The sequence below is a fragment of the Otolemur garnettii genome, unplaced genomic scaffold (assembly GCF_000181295.1).
Source record: "Otolemur garnettii isolate 467f Iridium unplaced genomic scaffold, OtoGar3 scaffold00020, whole genome shotgun sequence".
Taxonomy (NCBI): domain Eukaryota; kingdom Metazoa; phylum Chordata; class Mammalia; order Primates; family Galagidae; genus Otolemur; species Otolemur garnettii.
This window is the reverse complement of record NW_003852415.1, coordinates 25,347,968-25,362,519: the sequence shown is the minus strand read 5'-3', so window position 1 is coordinate 25,362,519 and position 14,552 is coordinate 25,347,968. Positions and strand designations below refer to the sequence as shown.

Sequence of the window (14,552 nt, the reverse complement as noted above, 5' to 3'; positions counted from 1 at the left end):
TCCAGACTGTGCAGGTCTTTTCCAGGCTCCAGCCTGCTGCTTTGTTGTCTCTCCCATGGAGTGGGTACAGGGCACTCTTCTTTGAGCTTCCACCACCCCAGGAGCCCTACTCCCTGGCTCAGGAGGATTTATTCTCGTTTTCACTGTACCAGTGAAACACTGTCTTGATGTGTTACTGCTATCAGATGGACCTGCCTGGATTCCCCCCAGTGCTGCTTATACACAGTGAATTCCTGCTGAGGGGTCACACTTGCCTTCTCTCCAGCTGCGCCCCGTGTGCTGAGTGTGTCCGACTTGTCACACCCGGATCCCTGTTTCCTGACCCCACTTCTGCACATCCTGGATGCCCCTTGATGTCCTGCTGCCTTCTATGCCCCCTACTATTCTTGCTTTCTCTGCCTGTAGCAGGCTTTGAGAGGCAGGACGGTGAGGACATCATTCTGGGCCCCCCAGTCCTTTACTACTGCTTGCCACTCTGTAGACTGGTTGACATATGGTGATGAAAGCAGCTCCCCCCACTTTCTCCTGAAACCAGCGAAACCCTCCCCTATGTGTTATGGAGGGCCTGGCACCTGTGTCCTGGGGCTCAGTCAGTGTTGTCCCTTCTCTCCCTCCAGGTCCTTCACAGTTAGCCTCATCGTAATCCCTGGAGCTTCTGATGTGTTTGCTGCAGAGTTCAGTCCCACTAATTAATAGTCAGGGCGGGGTGGGGCAGTGGACAGGGCCCCTTAGGGATGGAAGGTGGAAACTGGACCATTTGAACAGTCTCTACGTAGCCTAGTTTGGGGCTTCTAGCCCTGGGTGCACATTACGCTCACTGAGAGGGCATCTAAGATGTTCGCTCATGGCCAGCCGCTCCCCTAGGGAGTTCAGTTCAGTTGGTCTTGGGGGGAAGAGATCAGATGTTAAAAGCTCTCCAGGGAGCCCAGCAAGTGTCCAGTGCAGTCTGGTGTTGAGAGCTATAGGCTGAGTGTGATGTGGCTTCTATGTGGTTAGATGTTGCTGCTGGGCAGGGCTGGCTGATGTCTGCACAAATGTTGAAAATCCCCAGTCATCATGTTGCAGTGGGGGCCAGAGGCAGTGTGGTGGGTGCATTGCTATCCTTGCTAACACTGACAGTATCACCAGCTGCATCATCACCTGCACACACACAGGTTAATTCCAGATGCAGAAACTGAAAGCACAGGGAAGGAGTTCTTTTCTCTTTGCCCCTTGATTTGGGATGATATACACAATTTTAATTTGGCTTGTCAGGCTTTGCTAATAGTAGCTGAAGAAGAGAGTTTGCATGTGGTTTGAGAACACTGGAGACTACCAAGCAGATCCAAACCAGTGTGCTTCTAAGTGGACTGAGACTGAATAGGGCTTCAGGTCCAGGGTTCAGGACCTGTGGAAAGCCTCATGGCTTTTCCTAGAATTAAACACCAGGTGCCCAATGGCCCCTGAAGCCAGGGATAGGCAGGTCTCATGCATTTGGGGGTCCTAGCCCTGAGCAGTGGTGATTGGCACTTGAGGGGATAGGTGGCATCTAGAGGACAGGGATGGCCGAGGGGCCAGTGTGAAGATGTCTAGTTCTTATTAGCACAGTTATTCGTTTTTCTTCTTTGCCAGTTGCTTTTCTTTCCTCTGCAGGTGCTAGGAACGGTGTTCTTAGATAGTTAGATTTCCAAGTGAGCAGAGGGAATATGGGATTGGGGTGTGGAGTTTCCTATTTAGTGCTTGGATTTGTGAGGTGGTTTGACTTTAGGTTTCCATGATCCTGCATCTATGGGCACAGAGGTAGATGGTGGGAGGGGCTGGTGCCAGCCTGTGGGACATGTGTGACCCAGTGGGGTCCAGAGGCTGCAGGGTCTTTGGCTCAGACTGTGAAATCCTTACATCAAGTCTTTTCACACCTGTACCTTGGCGCGTGTCTGGTGCCCTTGGAGGGGAGATGGGGTCAAGGATGGTGGAGTCCAGAGGGGAACTCCCTGGAGCCCAGGCCCTGCACTAGAGGCTGAACGTCTCTATACACTATGAAGAGAATTCCTGTTCTGGAAGAGGAGGGGTGGGGAAGGGGAGTGAGGCAACCTCTCAATCTTCTGCCCCTCTGCTTCAGTAGGTGTTCTAGAACCCCTGGGAATGGGAAACACACACTTTCTTCAAATTTCAGTCCTGTTTTGAGCTCTGTGACTGGGTGGTTACTAGACTCCTCTGAACTTTGGTCTCTCTGTCAGGGGTATGGGTGCAAGTTCTTGTGCCTTTTTGACAGGTCAAAGCAAAGAAAGAGCAGCCCTGATGACCATGGTGATGACATTCTGAGAGGCCCAGGGTCATCATGCTGGGCACCCATGGCTGGTGGGGAAGCATCAAGGTATATGGAAAGAGCCCTGGCCCTAGAGAGATCCAGTTCAAATCCCAGTCCTGTAGCATTTTCACTGTGTAACCTTGGGCTTGCTGCTTAGCCTCTCTGAATCTCTGGCTCCTTGTTCATTGAATAGTGCTAGCAGTGACAGGCTGCACCTCATCATCTGCTTGGTGTGTGGGTTTGGAGCGATGGGGCTTTGCTCCGTGCATGCTGGAACTTGGGATGTGCTCACTAAAATTGGGGTGTATGAACAGAAAAGACCATTTTCTTCTCTGTGCCCTGAGTGGATGTGAGATGCTGGAAGTCAGTGCTGTCCTGGCCTGTACCACCCTGCACTCTCACCCTGTGGTGCCCAGTACCCCAGCCTCCCTGGCTCGATGCTGCCACTGTTGAGACTTATCCTCATGGGAAGTCCTAATATACCCCTCTCAGTCTTCTTATCTCATCAACAAACAATGCCTGTTTCACATTCACTCTGTACCTTCCGGTGCTGTGGTGTCTGCTAGGAGGAAGCCGGGACTGGCACAGCCCCTAATGCTGAGGGAAACCAGCACGGTGCATCTGCACCAGCCACAGCCCCACATCCTTGCCTTTGTTCCAGCTGTGCCCCCAGCTCAGACCTGCCTTCCATCTCCCCCCACCTGCACCGTCTGCCTCTCTGAGTCCTGTTTGCTCTTCAGTGGTCAGCTCTAGTGCCACCTCCTTCAGGAAGGAACCCCGATTTCTCCTGGGCAGCACTTGGCTCTCTGCTCCCTTACCTGCAGCTGCACCTCTTCCCTCCACTCTTTGCCCTTCAGTAGACAAAGTTATTCCTGCAGCTTCTCCAGTGGCCAAGGGTCCTCTGTCTACTCTGAGCATCCTCTTTCTCCTCTGTAAGACAGGGTTCTGCTGCCCACGTGATCGACCCTCCCATGATGACTGGAGGAGAGCAGAATTAGCTCATGTGGTGCTGAGGTAGGTAAGAGGCTTCCCGTGCCCTCCTCACAGCCATATTGAGAACCATCAGAGGCTTCTGTATAGCAGAGTTTGCCCAAGCAGAGACCATGCAACCTCTCTCTGCTTTCTCTCTTCCAGTGCTGGGGAGCTCACCAACCCACTGATTGTGTGGACTGTTATGAAAGTAATGATGCTCATTTTGAGTGCTGGATTTGGGGACTCTTATCTGCTCTGTAAGAATTCCATCCTTTGGAATTTGTCTGTTAGCAATGCTGGGTCTGGGGAGTAAGCAGGCCTGGAGTTGCAATATCCTTCAAGTCCTTTGAGAAGACAGGACCATCTGTCTCCAGGCCCTGCTTGATCAGCGCAGGAGTGCACGTTAGTGAACCCATGCAGCAGAGTGTCCTGGGCCTTGCAGAGGAGACCTGGAAGTTCTCATGCAGAGGGCAGCCAGGAGTATGCACCTCCGAGCCTGGCATGCAGGCCATGGCTGCCCAGGCATCAAGCACAGGGCACCACAGGGGGAAACTGAGCCAGGAGTGGGTGAGGCTGCCTGGGAAGAGGAGGCTGGCAGCTGTACCCTGGAGCCTGCCAGGGAGTCTCTGCTCTGCTGCTTCCTGGTGTGCAGCTGCCACTTTCCCTCCTGGAGCCTCAGGTTCTTCATTTGCAAACTGGGTGTCTGATCACCTGCCTCATGGTGATGGGTGGTGAGGACTAATGTGTATAAGGCACACGGGCGGTACTCAGGAAGTATGTGTGGTTCTTTGTTTTTTTTTTTGAGACGGAGCCTCAAGCTAACCCCCTGGGTAGAGTGCCATGGCATCCCGCTCACAGCAACCTCCAACTCCTGGGCTCAAGCGAGTCTCCTGCCTCAGGCTCCCAAGTAGCTGGGACTACAGGTGCCCGCCACAACGCCTGGCCATTTTTTGGTTGCAGACATCATTGTTGTTTGGCGGGCCCGGGCTGGGGATTCGAACCCGCTACCTTAGGTGTATGTGGCTGGCGCCTTAGCCGCTTGAGCCACAGGCGCCGAGCTGTATGTGTGGTTCTTAATGGGTCTCTCTGGGGGACCGTGCCTAAGTCTGTGTCCCTGATGCTTGGAGCTTCCTGCAGTTGGTGGTGGAAAGAGCACTGGAGCCTTTTATCCTGGCCTTGCCTTGTTTTGTGGTTCTGTGGATGTCTGCACCTTGTGGGTAAATGGTGTAAACTTACCTGTGAGAGAAACACTTTGCACATGTCAGGGAGGGCAGTGTCACCATGTCCCGAGAGAAACAAGAGACACAGAAGAGGCTAAGGGGGCTCCATGGGGGTGGGGGACTGGGAAGTGCCTCTCAGACCTGCACTGCCTGATTTCTAGGATGTACTCTGTGTGCGTGTGTGTGTGTCGCGCGCGCGCGCATGCAGGGTTTGTGCCAGTGTGAGACGTCTTGGGTGTCCCGTACATAGGCTTTCTGTTGTGTGCTTAACACCAGGTGTGGGCAGGCACTGCATCTGCCCCTGCCAGGGTAAGTTCTAGGGGTGGGAGGAGGAAGATGGAGAAATGAGAAACCAACTCAGGGGAAAGAGAGCTCGCAGGGGCTACTTTCATCCTCTGAGGCCAGAGAGGGAAGGAAGCCACAAAGAGGGGGCTTGTGTTTAATGAGGCCCTTCTGCCCTGAGGCTGCAGCCGACCCCTCTTAATGAAGTGGAAGGAGAAGGGGATCTCATCAGCCAAGTGCAGTGGAAATGTCAGCTATCTATCTCAGGGAGCCCCCAAGGATGAGGCCTGAGGCCTGGTGTGGCTACATCTTCTGCTAATGATCTGCCACAAGCCTGCCTGTGACAAGAGCAGGGAAGCCCTGCTGTAGGGGGCTGGAAGGGAGGTGGGGCTGGTGGGGATGGGGGGGGGCGGCGCAGCTGGAGAGGCAGCCCTTGGTGTCACTGCAGCCACCAGCCTCCTCCTTCTTCTGTGGAGAAAGGATACGCCACACTTTCTTCTGCTCTGTAGTGGACACTGTGAACCTAGATCCCAGGGCACTTGCCATCTTTTAGTCCACTGTGGCTTCCCCTGCTGGCTATTGCAGCTCTGCCTGGGAGCTCCTCCTGCTCACCCTCTGGGTGTGCTGTGCTGGACAACAGCACCCCATGGTGAGCCCCCAGAGCCCTTTCCATGGGCTTTTCCCCTCCCCTGCCTCACTTCTTCACTCCTCTCCCAGGGCTTCCTGGGCTTTCCACCCAAACACCCTACAGAGCCCACTTGAACTGCACTCTGGTCCCTTGCCAGCTTCCAAGGCACCCAGCCTGAGATGCTGGGTCCTGGGAGCTAGGGAGCGGTGGCTGCAATGGCCCAGGTGCTGTCAGGTCAGGTCTGAGAAGCATGTACCCAGGGCCTGGATGTTCTGCCTCCTGTGGCCTCTGCAGGTCCTTGTCTGGCATCTCTTCTCCCCATTCCCCACTGGTTGCAGGGTGTTAGGTGCTCCTACAGGTGCTGGTAGCTGAGAGCTCCTGTAGAACGAGCTTGTATTAGGGCTACAGACTCTTTCTGAGGTCCTACTGTGTACAGGGTGCTGTGCTAGGTGGTGGCAGGGGGAGGGTGGTTTACAGAAGTCACTGGACATAGCTTTTGTCCCCCCAGTTCCTACAGTCTAGACATAGAGATGCTGGGTGCAACATGATCTTATCAGGAAAACCAGATAGGGAGATAGGGGGGTGGGGTGGGGTGATGGGACCCAGCCCTGCCCTATGGCTTCTGAGAAGGCCTGGTAGCCTGGTAGTAACAGGGTATCATTCAGGGTTCTTAGGAGGGAGCCAGGACAATGCCAGTGGGGAGAGCCTGGTGGACATTGGCTGTGGGGCTCCTGTGCACTGTGGGCTACACGGCTTCCCCGCTCCCTGGGGAGTGAAGGATCCATAGGGAGGGGTGAGGCAGGTGCTAATGTCTGGCTCCTGGATATAAGAATGTTTCAGGGGAAACCCTTTCCCTCAGGCAGAAGTGTGGGCCCCTGGAGGGGTCTGGGGAGCATCCATAGGGGCACCTTAGCCTGCCCAAGATCCCTTTGTGGTCACCTCCCTTGTTTTGCCCAGGAGCAGCTAAGCCGGGAAATGATGTTTCCCTCCCCGGTGGCTCCAGTCCTTATTACTGTAAACCCTGGGATTAATTTAATTACACGCTTGTCTGCAAGAGGCTGGGGCTCTCAGGCGCTCAGCCGGATCACGAGTTGCAAGGCTGCTGGGAAGGACGGTCCTCCCAGGGTGCCAGGCCCCTCCTGGGGTCTTCTGTTTTCCAGCCTCCCTTCCCCCCTGAGGGTCTACCTCTCTGTAGGGAGCTTACTCCTGACCAGGGGTAATAGGATGCCTGGCACTTGGTCCCTGGCCACATGGAGAGCCTGGTTAGGGGAGCTGGGTGTTGGGTTGGGTCAGGACTGGTGGATTTAAAATACCAGTGACTTCAGTGAGTGGCTGTGTGATGGGAAGATGTAATAGTGTAATCCATTCTCCTTTTTCACCCACCCCCTGAAATAAGGGTTTCCCTCTTCTCTAGAAGTAAGATTATCTGAAAATTAATAAGAAATTGTGTTAATAGACTTTTAAAAAAAATCACTCATTCCCTTGTTTGAGCAGTATCACTGTCAGTGTTTCTATGTACTTCTTTCCTGAATTCATTTCAATGCACACATATTTTTAAACATAGCAGCCATTATCCACATAATTTTGTGTCCCATCCTTTCTACTGGCATTTTAAGTGTATTGCATATTGTTTAGGAGAGAGGCTCTTTCTAAACATCATTTTAGTGATGACAGGGTAGAATCCTCTGCTATTGTTGGACAGATAGTTATTTCCAGTTTTGGCCATGATAACTGTCTGTGTTTTTCATAATTAGAATTAATTCTTTAGGATAGATTTTGTTGGAATTACTGGATGGTCTAAAATATTTTTAAGACTATTACATTGTTCTTTTGAAGTTAAAAAAAAATCCTAAAACAAAACAATAAACCCTGGTGGTCTGAAGTGTGTTTTGTTCTATATAGCCACTTGGGGTTTGGGGTAAACTCTAATGATTGGCTTAGTGAGGGCAGCTCCTTGGTCTGTACCCTCAGGTGGCCTGATGGAGCGGCCCAGTGGCCTGTGGACGCTGAGGTTAGGTGCTAGCCATGGGGTGGGTTGTTGCTGGTGACTTGTGGTTTGGCCTGCATCCTTTTTCCTGGCACTGGCCCATCATGGTCCTCACTGCCATCCTGGGAGGTGGTGCTTGACCTGGCTGTATCTGGGGGCATGGCCTGCGTAGGCAGGAGCAGGGCCCCAGGGAGGGTGCTGAGGCATGGGTTCCCACTTCAGACTGTGGTCTGTCTGGGAAGGGATATGCTAGGAGCCCTTTGCTACCAGGGATGGCAGGGGAGATGGGTGGGCAGCATGCCACCTTCTGAATGGTTCTGTGGCAGTAAAGGGCAGAGGCCAAGCGACTGCCCTTCTTGGGCCATGAGTCACACACAGCAGATTAGTCCCTCTCAGGCTCGGGGCTATACCCACACTGGTGATGGGGCTGTAGCAGAGCCAGCTGAGGTCTGACTGAGAGTGGCTTCTCCCCATGAGGCTGTGCTGGTTCCTTTCCAAGGCTGGGGGCTGCCGGCTCCTCCCAGGGTAGCCAAAAATGTAGGGTCCTGGGGACTGACCTCCAGGGGTAGACTGGGTAGTGGGGAGAGGGACCAGAAGGCTTACCCACTAGCGAGTGGGGACCTTTGTTCTTCTGGCTGCCTCCTCTGGGACATGGGGACAGTGGCTGCCTGTTCTTTATAAGGCTTCTACCTGGTACCAGATGCAGGGATGCCACTTGTCCCACATGGGGCACTGGGCCCTTCCTGCCCCACCTAGGCTCAGGTAGTCATTGGGGTCTTCTTGTCTTCACTGAGTAAGGATGAGGGAGCTGGAAGAGTTTACCAGGTCTCTGCTTTTAGCTGATATTCCAGAGAATTCTTCTACGAATGAGAGCAGGATAGAAGGTTTGGGGATCCCAAGCTGTGCCTTGTCTCCTTGTGCTCCTAAGGGCCCAGTGCACCCTGAACACTGAGGCCTTTTTCTCTCAGTCCGTTTGCCTGAGCTGGCATGGCAATTGCCTGTCAGTGTTGAAAGAGCGCTGACTCCTGACTCTGCTGAGGCCAGGGAGGGAGGGACCTGGGGCAGCTCTGAGGGAGCTGTGGTAAGGACCAGCCAGTGCCCCTCTTACAGCTTTCAGGGCATGGCACACAGGTTCTGAGCAGAGGTCAGAGGTTCTGAGGTCTATGGGGTCAAATCCCATCTCCCCACTCCCTTGAAATGTGCTGGAACAAGTTACTGGGCCTCTTTGAACCTTGTTTGGTTAGAGCCAGGTGTAGTAAGGCCTGAGGGGGTGCTGTGGTAACCCTGAGGGCAGGGGTGGGCCTTCTTGGCTAGGGAACCACCCTTCTCTCCTCCCTAGAAGTCTCCACATTCCTGAGAGGTGACTGTGCTTGGACTGGAGGAGGGAGGGTCTGGTTTGTGCAGTTCTTCAGTGGTGACTGGGGCCAGGCTGGCTCAGAGCAGCCGCATTCCTGCCTGTGGCTGGGCCAAATGCTGGGCTGGGGCCTGTATCCTCCTCAAGGGTCTTGCTGATGGTGTGCTAGGGGTAGACAGATGCTTCCTTACTCCCAGGTGGCTTGGAGGTCCTGGCTCATCCCCAGCAGCACCTGAGCCCCCTTTGCCTACCCAGGCATGTTAAAAGTCTGTGGGCTTTTTGAGGTGGTAATGCGGGGCTTAGGTAGAAGGGTCTGATGTGTGGTTCCTTCTGAGACCAAAGGTCAGCCTTATGAGTCTGGAAAGACCCTGTGTCCTGTTGGGGCATGGTTGTGTCCCTTGGACACAGTGACCAGTGGTTGGGGTGGACATGGCCAGGGCTGGAACCTGTGATATGGACTTCTGGCCATATACATGATGGTCTGTCCCTACCCATGGCTTTGTGGCTCCCTAGGAGGTATCCCATACTATCTGGCTTGCAGGGGGGTTGGGACAGGCCTTGTTGCCCCTCCTGCCCTGTCTGTGGGTCCCTCCTGCCCCCAGCCTTTCTGCCCTGTGCTGCCCTTGGCCTCCACTAAGGCAGACTGCCCCTCATCCTGGCCTGGGCTGACAGGGCGTGACCTGGTCATCACTCTACCCTCTGCAACAGTGATTCCCTGCCAGGTGGGGAGGCAGGCCCTGGACTGTAAGTGGCTGGATGGAGGTGAGATTTCACCTATTTTTCTGATGTCATCAAAGAGCTGGGTCAGTGTAGTGAGGCTGGGTAGATTTCACCCTGCAGAGGTGGTCTGTATGTCCAGGATGGTCTGTTTAACCTCCCCTGGGCCTGCTTAAGAAAATGGGGCCATGTGACTGGGAAGTCCATGAGAATATCTGGCTGTAGTTCTGGCCTGCCCTGACTCCTGCCTGACCTGTGGTATGTGCCTGTGAGCAGTTCCTGGGGTGTGATCAGCTCACCTGTTTGCAGGTGTAAAGAGTGCTGCTGGCTTGGCATGCTTGGGAGCCTCAGTTTCCTCACTGTGTATGGGAGGGTACTCTCTGAACCCTGGACCCTGGAGTGGGCTGAGTGGCTATGAGAGCGTTTCTTGGGCCTGAAGCATCTCAGAAGCTGAAGGAGTTGCCTCCAGGATGGGCAATTTAGAGAGCCCCTTTATACCTTTCTCCAGATCCAGAAAACCCACTCAGAGGCCACAGACATGAAGGGGTGGGGCAGGGGGTGGGCTCTGTCCTCTGGAGCCCAAGTCAGCTAGAGGCTAACGTGCCCCTTCCTCTCATGTCCTTCCAGATCCCTCGTCCACGTACATCAGGCAGCTGGAGACCAAAGTGAAGCTGCTGGAGGGTGACAAGCTCCTCGCACAGGTAGGCCAGCTGTGGGCGCTGCCCAGACTAGCCCCAGCTTACCCAAGGCTCCCTTCCTGTAGGGCCCATGCCCTTACATCTGTACCCATTGCCACCCGAATCCCCTTCTGGAAAGCTGGGGTCACAGACCTAATCCAGCCTCTCATACCTCTGGGGCTTCCTTCTGGCCCACCCTTCCCCCTCGGTGGACCGCCCTCAGCAGTCCACGAGCAACTTAGGGGCTGGTGCTAGGCTTGTCCCAGGGATGGTAGATAATACATAGGAGATGAAGAAATGGACTACTTTGCCCCTCTAGCAGATAGGCAAATCCAGGCAGGAGAGGTGGGCAGACTCATGTGGAAACCTCCCCATCTCTGCCATGTCAGACTTGCTGGCTGGTTCCTCTCTGGGCAAGGGTCTCCTCCTCCTCCCTCCCAGGCCTGGCAGACAGATGAGGCTGCAACCCCTGTGCAGAGCTGGTCAGCAGGGGCATGGCAGGTTGCAGATGGAGTGTGAGGTGTGAGCTGCAGATGAGCAGTGGCTGTGCCTCATGAGTGTGGCTGGGGTATGCAGGGGAGCTGTGACTCCTGGGACAAGGGACTTCCCTGATGTGGGTGGGAGCTAGTATGAGGGCTAGTGAGGGGAGGATGGGCCTAACTGGCTTGGCTGAGGCCTCCAGCCTTCGACCCCACGTACCATCCATCCCTGGCTTAATCCCAGCCTACCCTTCCTGCTATCCTTGCTTGCCTGAGATGCCCGAAGCGTTTCTCTGGGAACCAACCCCAGGGATGGCTCAGCTGCCTTGCCCCGTTGCTAGGTGACCAACTGGGCTTGGTGCCGACTGCCCTGCTCAGGAGGGGTACCCTCTCTGTATACCAGGTGGCTGGTGGAAGGGTCACAGCCCTGAGCAGAGTACATCCCCTGCTGTGGTCATCCCCGCACCTTATTCCTGCATGGGCTGCAGGGACAGTTCCCACAGCCTAGTGGGACTTAGCAGGGCGCATGTCCTTCATTTGGCTTCTGTTTCACTCTCCTCCACTCCCATGACTGCCACATACACCCATGTGCACAGCCAGGCACTGCATGGCATGGCTGCTGGTGTAATGTTATACAGTAATGTGAGGTGCTGTGTGGCAGGAGGGCTTTGGCCCAACGATGCACTGGCTCTGCAGGGCTGGACAGGGCAGGATGGCTGTGGTCTCACCTGGCTTTGGGGTGGCCTCCCTAGATGCAGATCCTCCATGCAAGCCTGACAGGGTGGTTGTGGTTGCTTATAAGGGTATCAGGTGGGCTTTGGAAGCTGCAGGCAGAGGTGACCCCAGGAATATTGGTGGAGGTGCAGAGGCCTTTGCTTTGGAGCAGGCTCCCACCCAGTGAGTGGGGCCGGGGCGGGGCAGGGCTAGCTCCTGGGAGGTGGGTGGCTGCTCTGCAGAATAAAGCCAGGATTATGTTCTGGAGGCCAGACCTCGGGCCCTCCGGGTCACTGGCCTCCTTATCTATCCTGATGTTTCATTGTTCCCATGGAGGAGCAGGTTGAGAGCTCAAGCTCTGAATATGGGGTGCTATTTGCCATATACTTTCCACAGGAAGTCCCTTCCACAGTCTTACTGGAGACCACTGCCTGGTCTTCTTTTCACAAGAATAGGTGGTGTGTCCTTGACCCCTTGGCCCCTGCTGTCCTGGGTCTCATCATCCTATTGGGAAGACATGCCCCAGTTCTGTGACCCTGACCATCGACTGGTGGGAAACATGCCTGTGCTAGCTGTGGGGCAGGCAGCCCTTCCTCCCACTTTTCTTTCAGGGCACCCCTGTTCTCACCAAGAGATGCCCCTTCATGCACTGTAGCTGTGTCCTCTGGTCCTTGCCTGTCTGTGGGAGGAGGGGGTTGATGGGAGACTGAGCCTGGAATGTGGCTCTGCCCAGGCCCCTGCCTCTGCAGCACTGCTCTGCCCTGTCCCCTGGAGGCAGCAGCAGGATTCTGTCCACTCATCCTCACCCCCCCTACACCCTTGCCTAGGCCAGGCCGATCTGGTATGGGCACCAGACTCTCATCAGCTGGGCAGATGCTGGCTGTCACCTGGATCCAGCCCCAGGCTTGCTATCTTTGGGTGGTTAGACTAGGATTTAAGGACAGCACCCTGCTTTTGCGTATACATTGCTAGATATGACAAGGGTGTGTGGGGCTTAGACCACCCAGCGCAGAAGTGCTCAGCATGTTTTATTTCTTTAGTAGAAAGTTGCTTTCTTCCCATACCAAGTCTTGTGAAACTGAGCTGCTCTTATGGAAGCTAAGTGAGCACATGTGTATAGTTGTGTATTGTGGGGGGAGGACACCCAGGTCCCATCCCTAGTGTCTTCTTTAGTATGGACTCTGTAGCAAGTAGGGGTCTTGCTCAGGTCTCTCGGCAGGGGTGGTATCAGGGCTGTACTCAGCACCCCAGAAAGGAGTAGCTTTATGGTACCTTGTATGCCCTCCTGCCTCTGTTCCCACACTGCAACAGAGGGGCTGCTCCTGAACTTCACTGTTAGCAAAGGCACCAGGAACTAGTGGCATCCATAGAGCCAGAGAAGTCTTTGGGATTGTGGCCCTGTTACCAGAGGGCATGTAGGTGGAAGGAAGAGAGATGGAGAGATAGTGCGAGAGGAGCCCTCCCTGGCATGCTCAGGGTTTCCTGAGCCACCAGCTCTATGAGGATCCCCAAGCCACTCTCTCTCCCCAGGTCTGTGTTGGCTCATCTACAAAATGGGCACACATCTACAAGATGCATACACACACTCTAACTGTAATTGACCACCTACTGTGTGCATGACCCTGGGAATGTGGGGTAACCAGGCAGGGGCCTGCCTGCAAGGGGCTTGTGGTCCAGTTCTGCTCTTGTCCTAGCCATTAAGACTTGTGTGCACAGAAGGGCTGCCAGAGGATGCCAGAAGGTGGGATAGCTCGTGGTAGGGTTCGGCCCACAGTGAGAGTAGTAGTCACATTCTAGGAGGGCCCAGGGAAGATTGGGTTTTCTTAGTCTGCCTTCTGGCTGCTCACCTGCCCACAGCCCTCCCTGACTACCCTTAGGTGGCCTAGTACTTGCTCTGAGATCTCTTGGTCCCTAGGCTGCTATCATATCTGTTTCTCTAGAGTTTGGCACAACTGAATTGGGTGGATGTGCCTTGGGGAGCCCGTGCTGCTCCCCTATCAGTCCCCTATAGGCCAAGAGGGGACTTACTTCTTCTTGCTCTAAATAAGGAAGTTCTGCTTAACCAAGGGAGGGCTACTTGGTGAGGTAGTGAGGGTGCCATTTTTGGAGGTAATCAAGAGATGGCTGGATGGCTGGATGACTACATTTGGGAATCTTGAACAAAGAGATTGTGGCTATGAGTAGGAGGCTGTCCTCAGTCTCATGGGTTCTGGTGTGTGAGATTTTATGATCCTGGCATTTAAATCTTGTCAGCAAAATCAAATTGTACAGAAACCCCCAGCTCTGCACAAAGCAGGGAATCTTCTATTTGTGAAAAGCAGGAGAGAAGAATGTTATTCTTATGATAAGGAAAGGTGACAAGGGCTTAGGGAGGGAGGGCAGAGTGCTTCTCGGGATTCCCACGCTCTACTACTCCCCTCCTTACCATGGCCTCTATTTAACTCCAAAATAGCTTTAATTAAAAATGTGCCAGCATGTTCACAGACTGAACTACTGTATTGCAATTCGTATTTTCCTTCACATGTTGGCTTTAAAATTTCATCAACACAGCTGCTTCCTCCACGATGATTCATCTCAAGACTCCATACACGTTATTATTTTTCCTGTGGATTCTCTGTGCCCAGCCATACTGGGGTGGGGGCGGTTGTAATTGACGCTGGGGCCTCCAGTTCACTCCCCTGCTGGGCTGATAAATGACGCCTCCATTGTGTGCCAAGAAGCCAGCTTTACAAAAGAGCAAAGACGCCCTGGTAGTGTTCTCTCTCTCTTTTTCTCTCTCTGGAGGCCCCAGCCTACCCCTTCCTCCTCACCCCTGTACACCTCTCCTCTGTCCTGTCATGTCCTGCAGAGCTGCTGAGAGTGGCCCAGGGTTTATACTGGAGACAGATGAGGAAACTGAGACCCAAATAGAAGAGAGTTTCTTGATGTAGATGTGTTAGTCTGCTAGGGCTGTCATACCAGAGTTCTACAACCTGGGGGCAGGGGCCGGGGCTTAAACAATAGAGACTTATTGCCCACAGTACTGGAGGTTAGAAATCTATGATTGGCTTGGCGCCTATAGCTCAATCGGCTAAGGCGCCAGCCACGTACACCTAAGGTGGCGGGTTTGAATCCAACCCAGCCCACCAAACAACAATGACACTATCTTTTAATAAATATGTCCATCAAAAAAAAAAAAGGCTCGGCGCCTGTGGCTCAAGTGGCTAAGGCACCAGCCACATACACCTAAGGGGGG

The 14,552-nt window shown here is 54.1% G+C and overlaps 1 protein-coding gene across 1 annotated transcript in view; it reads left to right on the top strand.

The window, feature by feature from the left end:
• CCDC85C (coiled-coil domain containing 85C) overlaps window positions 1-14,552 on the top strand; it is an 83,901-nt gene that overhangs the window by 51,589 nt on the left and 17,760 nt on the right. The window contains exon 2 of the mRNA XM_003787033.3: window positions 10,075-10,148. Coding sequence (XP_003787081.1) covers window positions 10,075-10,148 — 74 coding nt within the window. The remainder of the gene's footprint in view (window positions 1-10,074; window positions 10,149-14,552) is intronic.